The 19,096-nt window shown below is 42.9% G+C and overlaps 1 protein-coding gene across 5 annotated transcripts in view; it reads left to right on the top strand.

The window, feature by feature from the left end:
• Positions 1-19,096, top strand: part of LOC139746336 (uncharacterized) — a 448,223-nt gene that overhangs the window by 279,702 nt on the left and 149,425 nt on the right. For all 5 annotated transcript variants that reach the window (XM_071657494.1, XM_071657493.1, XM_071657495.1 and 2 more), the window contains one exon: positions 10,032-10,147. In XM_071657494.1, coding sequence (XP_071513595.1) covers positions 10,032-10,147 — 116 coding nt within the window. The remainder of the gene's footprint in view (positions 1-10,031; positions 10,148-19,096) is intronic.

Here is a 19,096-nt window from a genome sequence, read left to right as displayed (position 1 = left end):
ACACTTGGTCATTTCTTATTTCTACATCTCTCCCTCTCCTTGATTTCTAGCCGCTCGCCTCCGTCTGACCCTCGTTTTCTTTTTCCTGGACTCACTGGTGGGAGGGAGACTTATTCATCTCCAGCCCAGAGTTACTGGGGTTATCTGTGTGTTCATGATCAACACGATTATACTTTATTGATACCATTTATTCCCGTTTGGGGGCCTTGAACACTGATGTTACGGTTCTTGTTCAAAAGCCACCTTAACTAACTATTTCTTATCACTTATTCCTTATTAATTGCTATAATATGAATGTCCTGTGTCCAAAATATGTGAGAGATGTTTGTGCAGAGAAATTCCACTGATATTGACTGTGGAAGATGTGCTACACTGATTGGAACGAAGAAATCCACTCATAGTGATCAGTACAGAGCAGTGGTTCCCCAAGAACAATTTATAGAGTGGCGTGTGTCTCTAAACTGTCTTTGCACTATTTTTATTTGCCACACTTTGCACTATTTTTATTCGCCACACTCGACATCTTACTTTCACATTATGGAGACTCTAAACCCGGATGTAGCTAAGGTTTTATGCCATTATGTAACACGGAATAATACGTCTGGGATGTATCATCCAGCATTTCTTAGATATACGACTCCATGTATATCTATTTTCGTCTGGAACTTGTGTGACTAAACACGTCGTGCCAGCTGGAAGGTTCTTTCGCTAGTGGTTCAAGGATTTAGGGGTTGTGAGCCAGGAGCGCGCACTGGAGAAATGTATTCCAATTCTACTAATGGAAATGAGAGAGACAAAGAAAACAATCTATGAAGCGTTGACTGCGACTGTCTATTCAAAGACATTTCTTTTAATGCTTCGACAGGCGTGAGAGACTGTGGAATAGGTGATCACTTCAAGCGAAAGATGCGGTAGGAACAATGAGAACAGAAAAACGGGTGAGTATCCAGAGTCCATATTTGTGGAACATGGCGCTGCTGACAGTCATAAAAACATTGATGTGTTCCTCCTTGACTACATTCAGATATGGATTACTGTGTATACAATGTATATTAGACGAGCCAGGATGTGTGGCTGTGTGGGGATCATTGTGTCGACCCGTATCGTCGTGTTGAAGGAGCGTGTCTTCGTGCTCAAGGGTCGTACCGTCGTGCTCAAGGACGTAACGTCGTCCTGAAGGGTCGTACCATCGTGTTGCAAGGACGTACCGTCGTGTTGAAGGATGGTGGCATTGTGCGTAAGGGTCGTACAGTCGTTTTCAAGGGTCGCACCATCGTGCTCAAGGGTCGTACAGTCGTTTCCAAGAGTCGTACCATCGTGCCCAAGGATCGTACAGTCGTTCTCAAGAGTCATACATTCGTGCCCAAGGATCGTACAGTCGTTTTCAAGGGTCGTAGCATCGTGCTCAAGGGTCGTACAGTCGTTCTTAAGGGTCACACATTCGTGCTCAAGGATCGTACAGTCGTTTTCAAGGGTCGTAGCATCGTGCTCAAGGGTCGTACAGTCGTTCCCAAGAGTCGTACCATCGTGCTCAAGGGTCGTACAGTCGTTCCCAAGAGTCGTACCATCGTGCCCAAGGATCGTACAGTCGTTTTCAAGGGTCGTACCATCGTGCTCAAGGATCGTACAATCGTTCTCAAGAGTCATACATTCGTGCCCAAGGATCGTACAGTCGTGTTCAAGAATCGTACCTTCGTGTTCAATGGGGCTGGACTGTACCCAACGCAGGGTTGGTGTAGAGAAAACATCATGCCGGAAACCACGGGGGAAAAGGCTTGAGCCACACAGGTTCCTGCCATGAATGGTTGGGGAGGAAATAGAGGATTATACACAGTTTTTCCGCCCACGGATGAATTACGTATTGAAGGGGAGGAATCGGGGTCATGAGACGTCGTTCGTTGAATGGACGATGGATTGACTGCAGCTAACATCATGTTGGTCAATGGTAAGCTGATGGAAACATGATTGTTGTCCTCTTCTTCTTCGTTAAGTCCGGCGGTTTATTGAGGACCCCATTCGTGCGAGGTGGTGTATTTGCCCCGCTTTGGCTGCCTCCTTCATCCCTCCCCGTTCTTAGAAAGTCATAATACATGAGGGGAGGATTTCTGGTCAAACACACACACACACACACACACGCACGCTCACTATGTGCCTCCGTAGCGCCCTTGCTATGCGTAGTTTTGACCTACCAATCTAACGGATGCGGGTTCGAGATCCGAAAAGTGCTGCCTGCTCACAGCCAACCCAGTCTTTCATCCTCCTCTTTTAGGCTAGGTGATGGATGGGTACCTGGTTAAAGCTGAGGGAGAGTGGTCTTGGTGTCACCCAGGAGCTCTTCTGCAGTTGCAAGGCTGGGCTATGTCCAGCAGTTGGATAGAATGAGATGAATTGATGTGATATACGTGGGACGACGTGTTGCAGATAGGCTGAACTCGGGTAGATGAAGCAACCATGACTTTAAGCCTGTGGTCCTTGCCAACGAATGGTAGGTTATGCGTTCGTTGTATTAGACATGGAAGCTGAAGAATGTTTACGTGTAGATGAGGCCAATTCTTCGTCTCTGATGGTTCGTCCCCTTTACTAAGTCGTACCGCCATTCAGGAAGACGTCGGCCCTACAGAGTTATAACCAAACAGTCAGTCAGCGAGCGTCAGTCCACACACACACACACACACACACACACACACACACACACACACACACACACACACACTAACACCCACCTTCAGAGCGGCGGAGGCAGGCAGAGAGGACCTGAGCTGAAGACTCGACCCTAAAGGCTCTCCCTCCGTCGTGTTGGCTGGCCAGACACACGAGCGGTACAGGCATGATCCCAGGCTGTTTGCGGTAGTCACACAAACGGATTCGTCTGCAAATACGGCGTGTTGAGGCCCAAGACGCTGCCGGAAGGGAACATATCTATGCCCGTATTAGGACGCATGATAGCGAAGGAGAGGGGAGGAACGTCTTTCATCAGCTTGTGCTGTGATGGTCTCGAACTGTGAATGAATTGATGAGAACGGTATAATGCTGGAAGGAAATGGGGATAGAAGCATCATTGCTATCAGTGCGTATCAGATGGAAGGGTGAGGCTCCATGGTACGCTTTTGATGCGATTGCATCCAAAGGGATGTTTACCTGGGAATGATGCTGGCGATGTGTGTCTGCGTCAGGCGTTTAGGCGAGTTGATATGCCTGAAGGTGTTCACACACACACACATACTCGTCGGAGAGATTGTTCCCTGCAGCGTGGTACGCTTGTGAATGCATGCCCTTTGGTATGAGGTGTGAAAGGAGGCATAGAGGAGCAAGATGTCACGGAATATATCTGTCTTTTTATCAGTGCTGCGACCTATGAAATTCAGCAAGATTACCCTAACGCCGTCCTTGTCGAGGAAGATTACGTGAAGAATATTTACACTGAAAGGAAGGAAGGTTTATGGGGGCGATTTAATACAATATTTGTCTTCGATTCTTGAACGGCGCGCGTTTTGTGAACTGGGGCGTCAGTTCGAGCAGTGGGAACTCACGACTTAGAGGGCGATTTACAGGGTGTTAGAATTTTAGGTCATTTCTGACACTGACTATCGATTGATGCGACACCTGACACAGATCAGTGTTTGGGGGTGGAGTGGCCACTTCTCGGGTGTCAGGTGTCAAATAGACTGACACCCAACATCGATCAGCCGTGGGATACGTTGGCAACTTGTCAAGTGTCAAAGTGTCAGCTATCTCGACACCTGACACCAACCAGGGGTGAGGTGAGAGGCAACCTGCTGCAGTGTCAGGTGTCAGTTGGCCCGACACCTGACACCAACTACTACTGATACACCAGAGACCAATCCACCAGTCATCTCTCTCGCCCTGAATTCGAAGACATTTCAGCCCAGCTGATAAGATCCATGTGTTATTCACAAGATGATACTCGAACTCGTTTCAGCCCAGCTGATAAGATCCATGTGTTATTCACAAGATGATATTCGAACACGTTTCAGCCCAGCTGATAAGATCCGTGTGATATTCATCAACTGATATTCATTCCCATTTTAAAAGTATATTGAGAATATTGAATATTCGTACCTTTGCCAATAGATGAATAAAGACTGTAACGCAGGAGTGAGATAAAGAAGTGATAATGGGCAGTCGGGCAGTGCCACGAACATAATGGAAGTTACGCAAGACACTTTGTGGCTCACAGACCTATTACACCTCGTTACAAAGCAGCAATGCCGTGGAAACGAGAACGGACGTATCAGATTAAGAAGATGAACTTCAAGTCGCGCTAGTGTTGATAACGGAAGGTTTAAGAATGGAGCGTAGCCCAGTGAGGGACATACTACACCTATGTGTGTGTGTGTTGACATACGATCCTACCCTCTTAGGGTATACACAGTCCTTATGATATACTCCGACCGTGGAGGAATATGAGGCACATGTGTTTACTGGTATTAAACCTTCACTGACGTGATATCGGTTTCTTTCTTTATACCTCGAAGCTTACACAAAGATCGAGGATTACTCAAAAATGGAGTGAAAAAGATTTTGAACGATCGGGGCCTGAACATACAGGAGGGTGAAAGGCGTGTAAGGAATAGGGTGAATTGGAACGATGTGGTATACTGGGGTCGACGTGCTGTCAATGGATTGAACCATCTGAAGCGCCTGGGGTAAACCAAGGAAAGTTTTGTGGTGTTTGGATGTCGAAAGGGAGCTGTGGTGCCATTTCATGTGTGGCGGGGTGGCGACGGAAATGGATGAAGGCAGCAAGTATGAATAAGTACATGTGTATTATGTATAAGTCTGTGTATGTATATGTATGTATGCGTTGAATTGTATATAAGTGTGTATGTGGTTGGGTTGGGCCGTTCTTTCGTCTGTTTCCTTGCGCTACCTTGCTAACGCGGGAGGCAGCGACAAAGTATAATGAAAAGATATGAAATTTGAATATATATATATATATATATATATATATATATATATATATATATATATACATTTCATATATATATATACATTTTATATATATATATATATATATATATATATATATATATATTTTTTTTTTTTTTTTTCATACTATTCGCTATTTCCCGCGATAGCGAGGTAGCGTTAAGAACAGAGGACTGGGCCTTTGAGGGAATATCCTCACCTGGACCTCCTCTCTGTTCCTTCTTTTGGAAAATTATAAAAAAAAAAAAAAAAACGAGAGAGGAGGATTTCCAGCCCCCCGCTCCCTTCCCTTTTAGTCGCCTTCTACGACACGCAGGGAATACGTGGGAAGTATTCTTTCTCCCCTATCCCCTATATATATATATATATATATATATATATATATATATATATATATATATATATATATATATATATATATATAAAACAGTAAAGAAAGTTGATGTGAAAACGAACACATCATTTCGGTATTGGAGAAATGTGTTCGCCTACTGTTCTCCGCAGTCTGGGATCGACTCTCGGGTTCGCAGTGGAAAAAAATCATTTAGATCAACTGTTTACCTTTTGAGAAACGTTTGATATTAAACGTTTCAAGATAATGAAGGTGGACGGTTGGCCGGCGAGTGAGATATATTATCCAGGCGAAATAGGTGTCGGAAGATAATTGCGGTAAACTGCCGGATTATGGATTTTCAATTATCTCGGCGCTAATTACTTGCCAGAAAACAACTAACCTGAGTTTATATATAACCTAATGAACTCAGGGCATTATCTGTTTAAGGAAATACGAAATTTCTGAATATATATATATATATATATATATATATATATATATATATATATATATATATATATATATATTTCTTTTTTCTTTCAAACTATTCGCCATTTCCCGCGTTAGCGAGGTAGCGTTAAGAACAGAGGACTGGATGTATATATATATATATATATTCTTTCTTTTCTTTTTTTTTTTTTTAAACTATTCGCCATTTCCCGCGTTAGCGAGGTAGCATTAAGAACAGAGGACTGGGCCTTTGAGGGAATACCCTCACCTGGCCCAATTCTCAGTTCCTTCTTTTGGAAAATTAAAAAAAAACGAGAGGGGAGGATTTCCAGCCCCCCGCTCCCTCCCCTTTTAGTCGCCTTCTATGACACGCAGGGAATACGTGGGAAGTATTCTTAATCCCCTATCCCCAGGGATAATATATATATATATATATATATATATATATATATATATATATATATATATATATATATATATCATTTTTCATTATACTTAGTCGCTCTCTCCTGCGTTAGCGAGGTAGCGCAAAGAAACAGGTGAATGGCCCAACCCACCCACATATATATGTATATACATAAATGCCCACACATGCACATATACGTAACTATACATTTCAACGTATACATTCACAGACATATACATACATACACATGTATATATTCATACTTGCTGCCTTCATCTATTTCCGTCGCCACCCCCTCACACATGAAATGGCACCCCCCTCCCGCTGCGCGCGCGCGAGGTAGCGCTAGGAAAATGACAACAAAGGCCACATTTGTTCTCACTCAGTCTCTAGCTGCCATGTGTAATGCACCAAAACTACAGCTTCCTTTCCACATCCAGGCCCCACAAAACTTTCCATGGTTTACCCTAGACGCTTCACTTGCCCTTGTTCAATCCACTGACAACACGTCGACCCCGGTATACTGCATGGTTCCAGTGCACTTCATTCCTTGCACGCCTTTCACCCTCCTGCATGTTCAGGCCCCGATCGCTCAAAATCTTTTTCACTCCATCTTTCCACCTCCAATTTAGTCTTCCACTTCTCATCGTTCCCTCCACCTCTGACACATATATCCTCTTTGTCAATCTTTCCTCACTCATTCTCTCCATGTGACCAAACCATTTCAATACACCCTCTTCTGCTCTCTCAACCACACTCTTTTTATTACCACACATCTCTCTTAACCTTTCATCATCTACTCGATCACTCTATTATATATATATATATATATATATATATATATATATATATATATATATATATATATATATATATATATATATATATATATCCCTGGGGATAGGGGAGAAAGAATACTTCCCACGTATTCCCTGCGTGTCGTAGAAGGCGACTAAAAGGGGAGGGAGCGGGGGGCTGGAAATCCTCCCCTCTCGTTCTTTTTTAATTTTCCAAAAGAAGGAACAGAGAATTGGGCCAGGTGAGGGTATTCCCTCAAAGGCCCAGTCCTCTGTTCTTAACAGTACCTCGCTAATGCGGGAAATGGCGAATAGTTTGAAATAAAGAAAGATATACGTTGAAATGTATATGTATGTATATGTGCGTGTGTGGGCGTTTATACATCTGCATGTGTATGTGGGTGGGTTGGGCCATTCTCTCGTCTGTTTCTGTGCGCTACCTCGCTAACGCGGGAGACAGCGACTAAGCATATGAAATAGAAGAAAATATATATTGTAGTGTTAGAAGACTTGTAGCTTTCTTATGTAGATGGTGTTGAGGGAGGGGGTGTTGTTATAGTTGTTTTTCTTATTCTCGTGCTGTTAACAGACTCCTGTAGTGATATATCGTCAGATCTTAACCGATGTTAAGGTGAACTATCCGGTCACCTTAGGTGGCGGTCGATCAACGACCACCTTGTCCATCACGTCAGTCACCTAGGAGGCTGACTAGTGCTAGGTGAACCCACCTACCAGCTTTTAGGTGGTGGGTGGCCAAGTGCAGAGTGTAACAGATGGTCGTCACACACACACACACACACACACACACACACACATACACATACACACACACACATCACCTCAGAGGCACCTGCCTCCCAGGTCACACACACACACACACACACACACACACACACACACACACACATCACCTCAGAGGCACCTGCCTCCCAGGTCACACACACACACACACACACACACACACACACACACACACACACACACACACACACTCACACATCACCTCAGAGGCACCTGCCTCCCAGGTCACACACACACATACACACACACACACACATACACACACACACACACACAGGTCTCTGTCATCGTTACTGATGCAAAATCTCTGACGTCATCCAGTGGGCAGTGGGCCGGCAACTCATAAAATTCAGACTCTCAAAAAAAAAAAGATCAGAAAATCAAGGAAAACAAACGCAAAAAAAAAAAAGACAAAAATAGTACATTTTTTAAGTGTTTATATCAACGCAAAAAATGACATAAAAAAAAAATCAGTACATTTCAGCTTTTTGAACAAATCACCATGTTTCTAATACGACATAGAAATTCAGTCTATCAATTTGATAACGTTTAGACGAAATCTTGATGGGAAAATGTAGCTGACTATTGTACAATAGGTAACGTTCTGCCTTATAAGCCAATATATACATGCCAGTGTTCAATTCTCGATACAATATGCATAGCATTTTTGCAGTCCAGCCCGCTCGCCTACAGCCACTCTCGCTTTGGCTTACAGGTTTAATACGCCCAGAAATTCTCCTGGCTTATAATCTGACCTGTTGTCACTTTACGAGCATATATATATATATATATATATATATATATATATATATATATATATATATATATATATATATATATATTCCTATGAGTCCACGGGGAAAATGAAAGACGAAAAGTTCCCAAGTGCACTTTCGTGTAATATTTCTATCTTGTGTCTCCCCTGATGATGTGATTATTTCACGAAAGTGCACTTGGGAACTTTTCGTGTTTCATTTTCTCCGTGGACTCATAGGAATGTCTTGATCACGCGCAAAATTGTGATCCTTTCCAATATATATATATATATATATATATATATATATATATATATATATATATATATATATATATATATATATATATGCATATATTGTAATTAGGCAGAATATTTTCAATCAGACATACCTCATTAAAGACACTTGCATGATTGGCATAAATACAGTTTCCTTTCGGCTTCCTTTTTTCTGCCTTCCGACACATGACCTCCTTCGTGCTTCATCAAACAAACAGAATTAGTCTCTGATGCCACAAGGATGGCGATAGACCACTTTGTAAACTCTGAAAGTGAAAATGGCATTTGATGATTTACTTTCCCAGGTTTTTCTAGAACTAAGAACATGGCTGAATGATATATATATATATATATATATATACAGTGTGTGTTTGTGTGTGTGTGTGTGTGTGTGTGTGTGTGTGTGTGTGTGTGTGTGTGTGTTTGCTTGCAAGCTCCAGGCATGGATGAGTGTTTTCAACGGGGGATGTAATCCTGTATCATAAGAAGGAGCAGGCCAAAGGTGTTAGATGAAATCATATGATTCATGACAAGTAAGATGATACCAGTGTGAAGATACGAATATAAAATTAAGATGAGTTGGATAGTTGTGTGGCCCAAGTAGTGGAGGGTCTTTAGAATATAGTGCAGTTGCTCTAGTGAGATGGGAAGTAAGATCAACGATCCCAAAGGAGGGTGTTAAGATGGTTCTAGCCATCACTTCAACACTCCTATGTCAGGAGGGTAGTACTTCCTTACGCGGATGCTGCCTTCAACCTACTACATATGATATATCTACAACTCTCTTCTCTGAATACATTACCCTCATTACATACCCCTTAACTGACAGTTTGCACTTAATGAACATATGAAAATATTTTAGTTAATCACATTTCATGTCCACAATATTCTTTTGCAAAGTTTGTGCGTGTATGTGTCCCCTCATATTCACCAAAATCATCACCGTAACTAAAATAATTATCATCACTATGAGCAAGAACTGATTAAATTATCATCACTATGAGCAAGGACTGCTGTAAATTATTATCATCACTATGAGCAAGAACTGCTGTAAATTATTGTCATCACTATGAGCAAAAACTGCTGTAAATTATTATCATCACTAAGAGCAAGAACTGCTGTAAATTATCATCATCACTATGAGCAAGAACTGCTGTAAATCATTATCATCACTATGAGCAAGAACTGCTGTAAATCATTATCATCACTATGAGCAAGAACTGCTGTACTAAGACCCAATGTATGTTCCTCCTCCTTCAGGAGTCGGGGTGAGGTACAGCATCAGGGCGGGCAACAGGGACGGCCTGTTCACCATCGACCAGCACACGGGTCTCATCACCCTGGCCGCCCCGCTAGACTACGAGCTCCACGCTAAGGTAAGCTTCCTCACCCTTCCCTTCCCTCCCTCCCTCTCCTTCCTTCCTTCCAGGTGTTGGCTCTCGCTTTATCCTCATTCATATAGGCGGGCTAGAGGTGGTCTTCGAGATAGCAGTAGCGGGACCGTGATTTTTGACTAGGGTTGACGGTAAAGAGATAGATACCTTTAAGAGGAGCGTACCTGTTTTGGCCGGATCCACCCTTCAGCTGGGCCAGTGGGAAGTTTAATGATGGGAAGTGATATACGGGGGGGCCGGAACGAGAAGCCTTGAGACTGGTTAAGGAGAAGGAAGTCTGTTAGATGTTATAGGATGTTAATGATGTATTATCTGGTATAGAGGAGTGGTGATGATATGTCATTTGAAATAGAAAATAAAAGATGAAGGAAAAGAGTGATCGGTATTTTCTGTGCAGTGTCCATAGGGTTGGCTAATCTCAGTGGTTAGTTGACACAATCTCAGTGGTTACTTTGCACAAGCACAGTGGTTGGTTTACGCAAGCTTGATGAGGAGATTGCATAGTCTCGTTGTTAGCTTACACAATCTCAGTGGTTAGATCACACAATCACAGTGGTTAGATCAGACATTCTCGGTGGTTAGATCGCACAATCACAGTGGTTAGATCAGACATTCTCGGTGGTTAGATCGCACAATCACAGTGGTTAGATCAGACATTCTCGGTGGTTAGATCGCACAATCACAGTGGTTAGATCAGACATTCTCGGTGGTTAGACTACACAGTCTCAGTGGTTAGATCAGACATTCTCGATGGTTAGACTACACAGTCTCAGTGGTTAGATCAGACATTCTCGGTGGTTAGACTACACAGTCTCAGTGGTTAGATCAGACATTCTCGGTGGTTAGACTACACAATCACAGTGGTTAGATCAGACATTCTCGGTGGTTAGATCACACAATCACAGTGGTTAGATCAGACATTCTCGGTGGTTAGATCACACAATCACAGTGGTTAGATCAGACATTCTCGGTGGTTAAGATCACACAATCACAGTGGTTAGATCAGACATTCTCGGTGGTTAGATCACACAATCACAGTGGTTAGATCAGACTTTCTCGGTGGTTAGATCAGACATTCTCGGTGGTTAGACTACACAGTCTCAGTGGTTAGATCGCACAATCACAGTGGTTAGATCAGACATTCTCAGTGGCTAGACTACACAGTCTCAGTGGTTAGATCAGCAGTTCGTATTTTGCGCGAATGAACACGTTTGTTCCGTGACAGAAATTGAACTGGTTTGTTCATACATCCTGATCTACGAAATGTTCAGTCATAACTGAAGAGGCAACGATTACAATGGGAAAATAATGTTACCCACCTACCTACCACCTACAGCTGACAACCGTTAGTAACAGAACTCTACCGTTAACAGATCTCGGAGAGCTTCTGTGTGTGTGTGTGAGAGAGAGAGAGAGAGAGAGAGAGAGAGAGAGAGAGAGAGAGAGAGAGAGAGACTCGTTCGTTCTTTTTCAACCGCTCCTCTCTCGTCCTCTCAAGCAAGACTGGATCTTGCTGCTGGAGACTGGGAACTGTGCTTCGAGCAAGATCCCAAGGCTTTAAGACGGCGTAGCTGGGGGTTCAAGACGAGATTACTGGTCGGGAGGGAGAGGCAGGGAGAGGAGAGGATACAGCGTGAAGATAAACGATGGAGAGGAAATGATTTGGAAGAAAATATGGCGATGACAGCGACGAGAAAAGACACTTGTGTGTGTGTTTCTAAAAGTTTGATATAACTTTTCACTGTAATGTAACGCCGTCTCAGTCGGATATGTGTAGGAATAATATGGTTTCTAGATGGGAAGTTGTGCTTCAACAAGATTCATACGAGATAATGACGTATTCAGAGAGATACAAAAAGCTAAAAGAACGGCAGATTAATCTGTCAAGCTATCGTAAAGAAGACTAGGTTTTGTGCAATGTAGTCGACTGAACTGGTTCTTTTCTTTTCATGAAGGCCCAAAAAAAAGATGTTTAAGGAGGGAGGCTATACACTGATTGGCTTTCCCGGAGGCAAACTGAACTAGGAAACTAGAATACAACTCTATACAATTGTATTCCTTGTCAACTTTCCTCATGAGGTACGAGGATGCTGAAGCACTGTCACACCTAGGAGAGGTGACTGTCAGAATTTTTCATACGATACACTGAAGATCTGCGTAATAAATACTGAAAAAAAAAGATATGAGATCTCCAGTTTTAGCGTCGTGGGAACTGTTCCTCAGGGATTTTGATCGCTAGCTATTCTGTCCTTCAAAGGCTTTAAGGCAGTTGACAGTTAGATTATAATACACTGGGCCTAGTGATTATTCCCTGATTCAGTCCCTCTTCAAGACTTAGCGACTTGTACATTGGTTTTCATTAATGTTTCTGATAAGTCCTTCTTGTGGTTGTCTTACGCAACTCGTTTAAAAAAAGAAAACAGACAAGTCCCAGAAACTGTGCTGCACACGTGTGGGTGGGGCTATAACCCCAAGCGAAAGCTTTTTCGGTGTTTGTAGACCAAAAGATGTCGGTCACAACCTCACCATTTTGAGTCATGATGACCCATACGTTGGCGTGACCTTTGCTCCAAAAGCCACATTATCGCAGACCAGGACATTGCGCCGGAAGATCGCGCCGTCGTACTCAAGGGTCGTACCGTTGTGCTCAAGGGTTGTACCGTCGTGCTCAAAGGTTGTACCGTCGTGCTCAAGGGTCGTACCGTTGTACTCAAAGGTCGTAACGTCGTGTTCAAGGGTCGCACCGTCGTACTCAAAGGTCGTACCGTCGTAATCAAAGGGCGTACCATCGTACTCGGCGTACCATCGTACTCAAAGGGCGTACCATCATACTCAAAGGTCGTACCGTCGTACTCAAAGGGCGTACCTTCGTGCTCAAAGGTTGTACCGTCGTGCTCAAAGGTCGTACCATCGTACTCAAATGGCGTACCGTCGTGCTCAAGAGGCTGTGAATAATATTACAAAACATTCGCCAAATTTACATACTCGCTGAATTCCTCCGCCACTGTAAATTCTGACAATATTGACCATTAAAAGGATTTCATACCGTAAACTGCTTCGCCATTGCCCTGAGGAACCGGGGCAGTGTGTATATATATAGCACTGCTCTAATTCACAGCTTCACATAAGCCACAAATGCGATAGTTTCGTCAACAGAAGCTCCATCGTCGAAGTCTTGATAGCAGATAAAGTACGAAGGCTCCTTTTTTTTATATGCTAAAGGCACAAGTTTAATGGTAGGGGAGGGATTAGGTGGATGTTATATTGATAGCCACAACAAGGAGAATGATAGTGTAGTATTAGTCACGTAATGAAGACACGATTGTTTTGTTAGACTTGGTTGACTTGACCATCGTAAGTCCTAAGAAAGGTTTAGTAAAGTCAAGTTTTTTTTTCATTCTTTGAGGAGGCGAAGAAGGTGATTTTGAAAGGTTGCTGTATGGTGTAGCTGAGACACATTTCTGGTCATCAGTGGAGGCAAAGGAATGTCCTAGAGTGGATCAAATCGCTGAGAAGGAGAAGGAGGAGGGGATAATGAAATGAGGTATATGCGGTATACCTTCATCATATCGAGTGACATACGTGGGAGAAGGTCATCAGACATGAGCCTAGGGTCGCTCCCATGACTTCTTCGTATGTATTCGTGCGCACGGGACATGAGACCCCACTGTGATGACCTCTTCCCCCACGCAACGTAGTCATGACCTCTGTGATGACCTCCTCCTCCTCCTCCTCCAACATCGTAGCCAAGGCCCCAGTTAACAGAAGCCTCCCCTCCCCCAAACCCACCCCCAAGCTCTGCAGCCATGACCCAATGAAGTCCTCATTCTCCCACGCCCCTAAGCCATGACGCCACTAGCGATAACCTAACCAAACACACCGTAACTATGATCCCAGGACTGAAGACACTCTCCCTTGTGCGTCCTCACCCTCTACCACACTCCACACACCCCCCACCAATCATAATCCCAGATACATTAAGTATATACTGACATTCCCGTGTATGTGTTTCTGATGTAAACGTGGGCATTTTTACAGTGTAAATATTTCAAGTTTGTTCCGATAAACCTGTTTAATTTCCTCGAACTTGAAAAAGAACGGGGAAAAAAGAAAACGAAAAATAAAAACTTTTTTGCTTCGTATATAAATGGGAATTTCTTCACGTGTGTGTGTATATGTGTGTGTGTGTGTGTGTGTGTGGGTGATAACATATGTCTAATTGCCTATTCGTATTTTTGTATTTCTCTGAAATAACGTCGAGACTATGATTCTCCGAAGTTACCCCCACTTACTCCGTTTTCTGTCGACTAGTGTTCCAGTTATCCGCAACTCAATTGCTGAAGAAATGTTTTCAGTCGTCCCTCCGTGCACTCCTCTACATAACTTCCAGTTACGTTCAGTTGTTCTGGATTCTCCCTTGACTTTTGAAGAAAGGCTTTGCGTTCACTTCATCTTAGCCGCCTGGAATTCCATGTGTAATCATGTCTGCTCTTATCCATCATCCTTCCAGTGGGGAGAGATTGAGAACTTTTCCCTCCAACTCTACGTCACTCGTTCCATCCAGGTCTGGAACCCTTGGCGTTGCGTTCTTCTTGGACAGTTTCCAGCAGTTGTATGTGTCTCCTCAGTTGAGGATAGCAAGACTGTCGCGACGTATTCCAGCTTAAGACTGGAATAGTTCCTTCAAGCATTTCCTTCGATGTGGTCTGGAAGGCAGTGTTGACGTGTGTGTGTGTGTGTGTGTGTGTCTCCTTCAAGCATTTCCTTCGATGTGGTCTGGAAGGCAGTGTTGACGTGTGTGTGTGTGTGTGTGTGTGTGTGTCTCCTTCAAGCATTTCCTTCGATGTGGTCTGGAAGGCAGTGTTGACGTCTGTGTGTCTGTGTGAGTGTGTTTGCTTAAGAACCTATACGATCCTTTTTTTGAATACTGTACAGTATTGACCTCACTCATAGATGTCCTTCTGTCTTAGAAGAGAATGAGCTTTTGGGAAATATCCAGTGTTTCTTCATTTGGCAATAGATAAATAGGAATAATCATCACACGGTTAGGGAATAGTTGGACGCACTGGGGAAAATTTATTTAGTTTTAGCACTCTGGGAAAAAATTATCTACGCTCAGTAATTATGGTAAATTATTTACAGCCACTGTACTTTAGAAGAATTATTTACATTTACTGGACGCAACATTCCAAAAGATATATTTCCACTTGCGTTAAAGGTACGAAAATGCTTTTTAAAGTTTGTGATACTGAAGGAAAGTCATTTACAACTTCGGTTTACTTCGAAGATGAGAATCGCTTGGACGTGTGGTGGATACTCTAGGAAACTCAACTGGTGTCGTGGTTTACCTCAGATATAGTTTACTGGTCATGACACCTCTCTGGGTTACTGGTGGACGCGTGTCGCTATGCGTAATTCAAACCGAGAGCCAAGTCAGGGAAACCATGATTCGTATCCGTCAGAATTCGACCACATCGTTCAATCAGCCTTCCCTGTTGCTTGTTCCTGTAAGCCATTGGTTAACAAGTCGATACCAAAAACGTGTAAGAGAAGTTATTTATATATATATATATATATATATATATATATATATATATATATATATATATATATATATATATATATATATTTACCAAATGGCGTCCTAGCTTCGTCTCTTCGATGTAAATCAGCTGACTTAAATTTCTCTCTTGTGTCTCCCCTGATGATGTGATTATTACACGAAAGTGCACTTGGGAACTTATCGTGTTTCATTTTCCCCGTGGACTATTAGGAATATATATATATATATATATATATATATATATATATATATATATATATATATATATATATATATATATATACACCCGCGTTCAGTCGTAATGAGAGAGTGTTTACATGTAATTAGCTCTCCGAAAGGTCAAAAGAGGAGTGAAACCTGATTTGCCGATATTATTTCAGATGAGTTAAATAAAATCTTGGTCGCTCGCAGTAAAACCGAAAAAAGTTAGATTATGAAGAATATAACGAACGGGAGATAATCATGAGTTATTTCACCTTGAGTAAAACATATTAATCTTACCTTATACTTTAGCGTTTTCTTAACGTAATCATCTTTATTAAACCTTGTTGTATCATCGTCTGCTTTTTGATGTAGCGAATTTAAAAAAGAGATCTGCCATTTTTTTTATTTCCAATACTTGTCAAGGCTAAAACTTTCGAGTTGGTTGAAATCATTTCAGTTTTTACTTAACCGTTGGGAAATGAATCCAGTCTGTCAGTGTGTGTCATACTGATGACGGCGCTATGAATTCAGTCTAGATTAATTACCTAACATTATAAACTTCATGAGCCAAGAATCTCGACCATTATCACTGATTGATAGAGCAAAAAGAAGAAGAAAAAAATATATAAAAGGTATTATTCATCCATTTTTCTTCCGGGTCTGGTTGGTGTCTTGGTATTGTATTAATTTGTCCTTGAAGGTATTACTTGAACTTTGACCTGACCTGTTACGTGACCTCTTTGTGTTCGGTCATAAACCCTTCCCTATACATGACTGGATTATGTTGTGGTGGTAAACCCACAACACTGTGAGACCTTCACTGATTTGTTACATCCACAGAATGACTTCTTTCCCGTGCTGTTACGTCCACAATACTACCTCCCTCCCGTGCTGTTACGTCCACAGTACTACCTCCCTCCCGTGCTGTTACGTCCACAATACTACCTCCCTCCCGTGCTGTTACGTCCACAATACTACCTCCCTCCCATACTGGTACATCCACAACACTACCTCCCTCCCATACTGGTACATCCACAAACACTACCTCCCTCCCATACAGGTACATCCACAACACTACCTCCCTCCCATACTGGTACATCCACAGTACTACCTCCCTCCCATACTGGTACATCCACAACACCACCTCCCTCCCATACTGGTACATCCACAACACCACCTCCCTCCCATACTGGTACATCCACAACACTACCTCCCTCCCATACTGGTACATCCACAGTACTACCTCCCTCCCATACTGGTACATCCACAACACCACCTCCCTCCCATACTGGTACATCCACAACACTACCTCCCTCCCATACTGGTACATCCACAACACTACCTCCCTCCCATACTGGTACATCCACAACACCACCTCCCTCCCATACTGGTACATCCACAACACCACCTCCCTCCCATGCAGGTACATCCACAACACCACCTCCCTCCCATACTGGTACATCCACAACACTACCTCCCTCCCATACTGGTACATCCACAAACACTACCTCCCTCCCATACTGGTACATCCACAACACTACCTCCCTCCCATGCAGGTACATCCACAACACCACCTCCCTCCCATACTGGTACATCCACAACACTACCTCCCTCCCATACTGGTGCATCCACAACACTACCTCCCTCCCATACTGGTACATCCACAACACCACCTCCCTCCCATACTGATACATCCACAGTACTACCTCCCTCCCATACTGGTACATCCACAACACCACCTCCCTCCCATACAGGTACATCCACAACACTACCTCCCTCCCATACAGGTACATCCACAACACCACCTCCCTCCCATACTGGTACATCCACAACATTATCTCCTCGTGATACCAGACCAACAACAACACGTCCCTCATCACTACCTCGATGGCTGGACCAAACCATCCAACATTTTCAGATACAAAAGACAATTACTGGAAAGCAACAGCTCAGTATGAGATATTACCATGAGGCTTTGTTCTCCATACGTCGATAATGTCGAAATATATCGGCCAACCTGGGCCGGTACAATGAGGGCGACTGTAATCGACGTCGAAGCGGGAGCCTCGCTCGAGTTAACGCCAGTTGTCAAACTTGCCCCCTTCCATTCGACTCATCATTCTATACCGGGATGTTTTCTCTAATCCATCATAAGAAGAGGAGGAAGAAGAAATAGGTGGTGATCTTTGAAGGAAACCAGATGTTCTGGTTCTAAATGGAGCCAAATTTAGAAAGGGGAAAGGGTGAGGAACGGCTTGGGAATGTCATTGAGGTTGAAGTTTGGGGCTCCCAGTCAAGTGGTGAGAGGACGAAATGAAGGGAGGGTGGCGCTTCTTGATGGAGAACATGCTGTGAAACCGTGTGAGGAGGATATAAGGCGAAAAATATATATATATATATATATATATATATATATATATATATATATATATATATATATATATATATATATATATATTTAAGATTATTGTAGGTTAATAGTGCATATGAACCAGGATGTGAAGGAAAAAAAGAGAGAAAATAGGAATATTTAAGAGCCTATGAAATGGACTGAAGAATTATATACATCTCAGTGGAATGAAGAATTGTATATCTTCTTTTTTTCTTTCTTTCTTTCTTTCTTTCTAAATGGCTGCGGGCAAGTATCTCGTCTCGAAGACCCCAAGTTCCATCCTCGAGATCAAGACTTGATTGTTGGACGCTAGCTGATGGTGGGGCATGGGGGTGGAGGTTGAGCCATCCCCTTTACCACGATTTGACGTTCATAGCTTTCATTGTGCCTGCGTGGCAGGTGTGCTTGTGATCAAAGTTATGCAACGCCACAGGCTGTGCTTGTGATGCATTCACGGGCAGCCTAAAGGGGTCGAGGGCATGCGATCGAATCGTGGTTGCGACGCCCGGCCCACAGTTATCCCATCTGTTCATCCTTTCCTGGTGGTTGGCCGATAAAGTGAATCCCTTGCTTAGGCTAGGATATATATATATATATATATATATATATATATATATATATATATATATATATATATATATATATATATATATAGTTAATATCCCTGGGGATAGGGAAGAAAGAATACTTCCCACGTATTCCCTGCGTGTCGTAGAAGGCGACTAAAAGGGGAGGGAGCGGGGGGCTGGAAATCCTCCCCTCTCATTATTTT

Source organism: Panulirus ornatus, chromosome 64 (genome assembly GCF_036320965.1).
Source record: "Panulirus ornatus isolate Po-2019 chromosome 64, ASM3632096v1, whole genome shotgun sequence".
Lineage (NCBI taxonomy): Eukaryota > Metazoa > Arthropoda > Malacostraca > Decapoda > Palinuridae > Panulirus > Panulirus ornatus.
This window is presented reverse-complemented; position numbering and strand designations above follow the sequence as displayed.